Source organism: Pholcus phalangioides, unplaced genomic scaffold (genome assembly GCF_987345545.1).
Source record: "Pholcus phalangioides strain wild (caught in Gottingen) unplaced genomic scaffold, Ppha-v1.0 ptg000022l_1, whole genome shotgun sequence".
In the NCBI taxonomy this organism is placed as follows: Eukaryota; Metazoa; Arthropoda; class Arachnida; order Araneae; family Pholcidae; genus Pholcus; species Pholcus phalangioides.
In genome coordinates this window covers 35,429,896-35,437,387 of record NW_028301615.1, presented here as the reverse complement: position 1 = coordinate 35,437,387, position 7,492 = coordinate 35,429,896, and the positions used below count along the sequence as shown (strand labels likewise).

General features: G+C 42.0%; 1 protein-coding gene across 1 annotated transcript; it reads left to right on the top strand.

The window, feature by feature from the left end:
- The first annotated feature begins 1,304 nt into the window (after window positions 1-1,304).
- LOC149070256 (protein toll-like) lies at window positions 1,305-3,827 on the top strand. Its single transcript, XM_089249302.1, has one exon. It carries the CDS (start codon window positions 1,305-1,307, stop codon window positions 3,825-3,827), a length of 2,523 nt encoding a protein of 840 aa, XP_089105428.1.
- Window positions 3,828-7,492: the final 3,665 nt, after the last annotated feature.

Below are 7,492 nucleotides of genomic sequence, written 5' to 3'. Positions count from 1 at the left end.
TGTTTTTAGGTAAAATTACGTAGAAATTTAATGCGTTATATGATATATGTGTGCTAAATAGCTCAATCAATCCTTCGGAGGGCAGACATTTTACCAAAACCTATAGGAGAAAAATGGAAACAGGTACGCCCACAATGGAACAACCCTCCCCCATCAAAGAAGAGTTTTTATATTAATTTGATGTATTTACTCTCATCAGGACCTTTTCGTCCTGCTCCCTGGGCACCTAGACACGCCTTCTCCCCCCTTAGTTGCGTTCCTGGGTGCAATAGGTTTAAATCAAATACAAATTTTTTTAGAAATGTCCAGTTGTAAAAATTCACATGGTATCACGCTCTTTTGAGCTATACCTCAAAAGCGAAGATGTTGAGAAAACTTCAGGGAACAAACAGGAAAAAATAATAGGAGAGAACAGAATAAAGAAATAGTTGAGACCATTTCGGACTGTATTTTAATTGAAGAAATTAAATTTAGAAAAATAATAATTTTGTACTTTTTCAACGTTTCAGGTGAGGTTCATGTATCACCAACGAGGAGTCAAATTTCCAGATCATAGAAGACTGAAATATCGTTCACGATATCAGTTGCCCCATGAACAAAAGTTAGTTCGAATGATGGCTAACGCCTTCAAGTACTCAGATATTCATTCAAGAACGAGTCATTCACGTAGAACGGTGGTTCACTGGCGCATAGTGCAGTTCGAGAAATTTCAAAAGGGTATTTTGTTATAAAGTTTCTCCGAATTTCAGATGATGCCCGACACATACAAGATCTGGACTATATGGCTGATCTTTCAGAATGCTCTACTACAAACGTATTCCGACTATTCTTTTATATGTCCGAGAAGTTACACAGTACCCCGAGATTACAAGTGCAATTTAATAATCGACGGGTTCCATTTCGAATTGTCATGCCAGGGAATTCTCGAGAGAAAGTTTCTTAGTGAACAGTATGCACACACTCTGTATGCATTCCATCTTTCTCATAACGAGTTGCGCGATTCCGGACAACTTCATCGGTCGATTGACGTTCCCAGAAACCCCCTTTTTCATGTTCCAAATCGTGTTAATTTAAAATTCCGTGTTTGCCATAACGTGAAAGATTATCTGACGGAAGAACAGTTGTCCACCACGAAATGCGTTAGTCGGTGGGACTGTCTAGGCAGAGTGAGGCGAGTCCTCTCTGAGAAGCTGGTTAGATCACTGTCGATAAAGAATAGAAACACTTTTCAGGTGTTCAAGTCTTATTTGAAGTTTTTCGGAAATCTCATGGAACTCACCATCACGGGTTGTTCACTCGAGACAATGGGGAACGGCGATTTTTCAGAGCTCCAATCCCTGCAGAAACTGTCGTTGAGAAAAGACGGTATCGTTTACCTTCCGTCGGGTTTTCTCAACGGCTTGCGGGAACTCAAAGAGCTGGATCTATCCCATAACTCGATACGAGAATTTCCTATGGAAATTTTGGCTCCGGTTCCCACCCTCGTATCTTTGAACCTCGGTTTCAATAACATACAGAATATCGACGAGGATGCGTTCTCTTTAGCTCCGGGACTTACCAACATCATCTTGTTTCACAACGAACTTCAGACGTTACCTCGGAAATCCTTCCGCAAGACGAGCCATATTTCCAAAGTCGACATCGGTGACAACGCAATCGGAAGACTTCCCGATGGATTGTTCCAGAACTTGCCGGTTCTTAGAACAGTGAATATATCCGGATGGTTTTTGAGATCTTTAAGGAAAGATATTTTCGAAAACTCTTACGGCATTACGAAGTTTAATGCGAGCCGCAATGATATAGCTTTTTTACCCGAGGGCATATTTAATAAGCTGTCCAATCTGTTATACCTGGATATCAGTTACAATAAACTGACATGGATGTTCGAGAAAACTCTACAAAACAACCATAAACTGCATAGTTTGGATTTGAGCCACAACTTCCTGATGCAGCTCTCACCAAATATATTTTTAGGCAATAGAGTTTTGAGGTATTTGAACATTAGAGGGAACAAGCTTAATATTTTAGAGGAAAAACCCCTCGAAAATTTCGAGGAACTGTACGCTATAGATGCGTCTCAGAATAACATAAGCTATATTGGATTCTTCAATGAGGTACGAATCCGAAGAATGAACTTCTCGAGAAACCGCATCGAAAAATTGGAGATCCGTTGGGAGGGACTCCTCAACTTGGAAAACGCCGACTTCGACTTCAACGACATAAGATCGCTGGTCCTGCCGTCGTGTATCGACAACATGAAGCAACTGACCGCTTTTTCTTTCCGCAACTGTAACATCTCCAATGTCCAGCTGCCTTACATCATCAAAGCCGACTCGACGAGTTACACTCATTGCTTCTTCAACGGTCAGCCTAAAAACTCCATTCTCCTCAGTGGGAATCCTTTCATCTGCGACACGAAGTTATATGACTTCTATCGGTACTCGACGAGGCAAATGCCCAACACCAAATTGTTCCACGATTTCCCGGACCACGGAGAATGGAGGTGTTCGTTGCCATCGATCTTGCATGGCCGCCTTATCGAAACACTAGGAAGGAACGAATTGGTGACGAACTTGCTAAAAAGCTGTCCAGACGCTTGCTCCTGTGGCCTGAGAGCTAAAGACGGCCTCGTAGTCGTAAATTGTACCGCGAGAGGACTCGTCAACATCCCGGAATCCGCGCTACAAAATGCGTCCATATTATACATGCGAAGAAATAACCTGACGCATTTAAATCCCTTGAACGTGAAAACGTGGGAAAATTTGTCAGAACTGTATCTCGAAGACAACGCACTGAACGAGATCGAAACGAAATACCTTCCGGAATCTTTGAAGATCCTATTTTTCTCGGGGAATCGCCTGAAGGACATCTCGTCATCCGTGAAGAAGTTCGTTTCTCAGCGGCAAGACATCAGGATAAGGATGAGCAACAACCCCTTCAACTGTAGCTGCTCTCTCAAGTCTTTAAGGACATGGTTGTCCAATAACGTCGACAGAATTGCAGACATTGCGAACGTGTCGTGCTACGATAACGCCGAAAAACGCTTGCTACCATTACATAACATCCCTATTAAGATTCTATGCCCGGAGCCATCTGTCCTGAATGTACGTTTAATAGCCGGAGTGACGTGTAGCAGTGTTTTAGTCATCACTATTTTATTCGCTGCTCTGGCATACAACCGAAACAGGATGACTGTCCAAGCTTTCTTGTACGGCACTTCCACCTTCCGTTACTTTTTCACTAACAAGGACGGAGACGACGACAACAAAATATTCGACGCTTTCGTCGCCTACGGCAGTAAGGACTTGCCTATAGTGAATGAACTCATCAACGGACTAGAAAACATGCCTCCCTTTTTCCGGCTCTGCGTGCACGAAAGGGACTGGGTACCGGGGAACTTCATCAGCGAGAATATAGTGTATTCCGTGCAGAACAGCAAGAGGATAGTCGTCGTTCTGACGGATACCTTCGTGAAGAGCGTGTGGTTCGGTGTCGAAATTCGAGCCGCGTTATCTCAAATGCTTCAGGAGAAGACGAATCGCCTCGTGGTGATTGTGGTCGGTGAGTTCCCGTCAGATGACGAAATGGAAAGGGACATCAGGCAGATTTTGCTGAGGAGGACTTACCTAGTATGGGGAGAACGTTGGTTCTGGCAGAAGCTGAGGTACGCCCTGCCGCATAAATCGACCAACGATCATGCGCCGAGCCACAAGGCACCCGCACAGAAATTCGAGTTCGTGAACTCGGTGGAAAGTGAAATTTCTGCTGCGTTCAATACCAGAACGCATTTGGAAAACCACACATACCACGAATCTGAACCTGCTTGAATCATACAAATATTCGATTGCATGCGAGGCCGGAACTAAGGGGTATCCATATTCACCACGGGTGGCATCAAATTTATTTCAGGGAAAAAAGCACCGTTAAAAAATTATCGAATTTTACAGGTGCCCCCGACACCTAGATACGGCTCTGACTGTATATCACCTAACGTATACGAATGTCTTCCTGATTCGAATTTGTCTTCCTGATAGTTCTCACCAAAGTGAAGATTTTTGTGTATGTGTAGAGCATAATAATTTTTTGCAATAAAAGAATACTGTTTTAATTAGTAGGTACTTCCAGTTATAATTTTCATGATTTATCGATTTCATTTTTTTCATCACCGTGAGCGATGAAAAATAAAAAATTGCTATTAAGTAGTAGGCACTTCCAGCTAGGTAGGGCAGGTTAAAACATAACTATGCATGGGGGTTCCCCCATCGTGCTGTTAAGATGACCTTGTTCCACGATGCGTCTCATTTTATGTGTCTTGTTTTCTATCTTGCGTCGATGAATTATTAAATGTCTATTCAGAGCTGTTGTGAAGTTTCCTACGGAAATCTAGTTACCGCCTTTCGTCTAAAACGCCGCGGCTTTTTTTTCATTGCAATAACAATATTGCAACAAGAAATTATGTGTTGTCAACAATGCATTATCGTATGGTTGAACTTGCATAGTTATGAAAGGAAGAAATAAAAAGTTGAGATTGAAATGAATGCTCTGGTCATCTACGCCCGTTTCAAGAAATTTCGCAATTTCACTGAAATAAAAATTCGACTGAAATTTTTATCATCGAACTTTTTTTGTTTCTCCCATACCAATATGATAGAATTATAATCCGACAATAACCATTACAACTTCGTCTTCCTGGCAAAAAATAGAGTGTTATTTCCTCCATTTGTATACAGATGTCTTACTTGTACATGCAAACTACATCTACCTGTAAGACATTTCGTCACTTCCGTTAGAAGACAGCGTACGTTTTAGAGAAATATTTCTTTTATATGTATATATCTGTATAGCGGGGGTAGAAAAAGGGCACCAAGTAACAAAAAGTGAAATTTAACAGGAAAGTAGTCGAAAGGAGTTTTTCTGTTTTGTTTCTTTATTGTGACACGTTGCCCTTTATATAAAATGAATATCTCTGTTATTTGAACGCGAAACGATTGGAAGCGCTGGGAGATGTGGTGCTGGAGCTGTCAAATTCACAAGTATTAACACAGGTTAGAGAGAGTCGCTAAATCCTGGAAAGGATTAAATACAGTCGAATCCCGTTATAACGAACTCCAACAGACCGGAGAAATCACTTCGTTATAACGAAATTTCATTATAAAGGACTAGGTTTTTGAATCGTTCCTATATAAAATTATATTGGGGATTAGAGAAGTACGATAAAACTAGATTTTCGCAATAACGTTAAAACGGGATTCGACTGTACAGACGCCTACATTGGTTGGGACATGTTCTCCGGCACGGTGGATTGCCGAGAGACGTGATGGAAGGCAGGACTGAAGGGAAAATGCCCAGGAGAAGGCCCACAGAGTCACTCGGATCTCAACGCTACTAAATGACGCAGAATGCACCAGCTGTAACCACCTGAAGAACAAAGCTTAAGACCGAGATGAGTGGCGGCTGCTCAGCATGGGAGCGAACCGATCTCAGGATTGATGTACCATTGATGATGATGATCTCTGTTATCTATTGAAATACGACTTGGTTTCCTATATACAGTCGGCCCCCCCGTATTCGCGGGGGTTACGTTCCGGGGGTGACCGCGAATACGGGAAATCCGCGAATAACCGAAACCATAGTTTTTTTTTCTTGTATATCTCGTTTATTGAACAGCATGAGAATAGCAGAAAAACGCAGAGGTATAAGGGAACGTAAAAAAGGATGCAAGGATTGTTGATGTTTTCTGAAAGAATATTGTGATTTCTGTTTGCTGTTTCTTCATATCATCAAGTATGTTGGAATATGATGTATGACAAGGCTTCCTCTGCCAATTTTTCTACATGTGAAGAGCATATCATAGAGGGATCTATGTCATGAAAACAATCTATTGCAGATTTGAACGTGCGAAGCCCTTCCGCTGTGTTATATACACATGGTGAACTTGTCTTCTACTTCTTTGATCTTCTTTGATCTTGATCTTTATCATCTGGTACCGCTTCAGTTTCAGGAACAGTCAACTGCATTAATTCCTCCACAGTCAATACCTCTGAATTGCTATTAATTAGCTGTTCGACTTCTATATAAATATCATTGAACCTTTCTCCACCTGTTTCGCTAAAGTGACAGTGTCTTTTATAGTCTCTTCAGTTGGCTCTGTAGAAATGGTTGTCCTTTAGCTACATTGTGGCCAAAGAGTGACTACCCCGAGGTGACTATTTCTCTCTTGGAAGCTGTCACGGCTATAATGATGACAGTAATGTCATTATACAAATACAAATACAACGCCACAACAGGCAAATTGCCCAACGAGGTGGCTGACTTAAGAACATCATGGATCCCCGAGCCCCTACCTACTACTGCTACACCACACATGCACCCCCCCCCCGCGGAACCCCCCAACGAATCAGTAAATGCGGGAATGTGCGTGTACGTGTAGTGCAACCTGACGTATAGTTTGTTTCTGTGTAATGCTTGTTATGTGTAGTGCTGTCATCTGCCCCCAGTTTTAGCGAGCTATCCTAAACATGCACAACTCAAATTTTGTAAACAAAACACATGAATGACGATTTCTGTGTTGCAAAAAATAAAAAATCCAATGAAGGAAAAAAAACCGCGAATACGGAAATCGCGAATATGGAAACCGCGAATACGGGGGGCCGACTGTACCTATGTGTAGGGTAAAGAAAGTACAGCAAATTAATAGCGTTGTTCCAATATTGAAAAAAAATGCACAAGTGCCGTTTACCTCCGCCATACAGATATATAGAGAGCTTTTATAAATATTATAATAGTAGCTACATATACCCTGCGCCTGCGCGGGTTTTCTTCATATACTGGGGAGCATAGAAGTGACAAACCATTGCAAAAGGGAGTAAACATTTTTTTGCTCATTGAGAATGTGCTAAGAAAGTATTGTAAGATATTTCATGGAGAATTCTACATTGCATTTCTCATTTAAAATTGCATATCCTTTTTCGATGTGTATACAAACAACATTTACTGTATTTGTTGACGTACCAAATCTCTTCAACCACAGGTCGGAGGAAGCCATTAAGTCAAAGTCGAGCCCTGAAAGTGTCGTATCTGTTCGCATACGTTATATATAAAGCGCTGCAACAACTTCCATTCGATTCCACTGTTTGGTTTTCATTACTGACACGGATGAAGAATTTTTTTGTTGTGCTGTGCCGCGGGCCTCTTGAGTGATGTCGAACTGCACGATGGGCCGCTTAAGTGCTCTGGAATTGTGTCGCGGGTCACTTGAGTCATCTGCGAATGTTCCGCAGAGCCACTAAAGTGACATGGAAATGTGACGTGGGTAACTTGAGTGATGTGGCACTGTACCGCGGCTAGTTTATGTTCTCTGGAACTGCTCTACCAGTCACTCATGTTGCCTGAGACTGCATCGCGGATAACTCAAGTGATCTGTAAATATGCCGTGGGTCGCTTCAGTGATCTTGAAATGCGACGAGAGTAACTTAAGTTATGCGAAACGCTG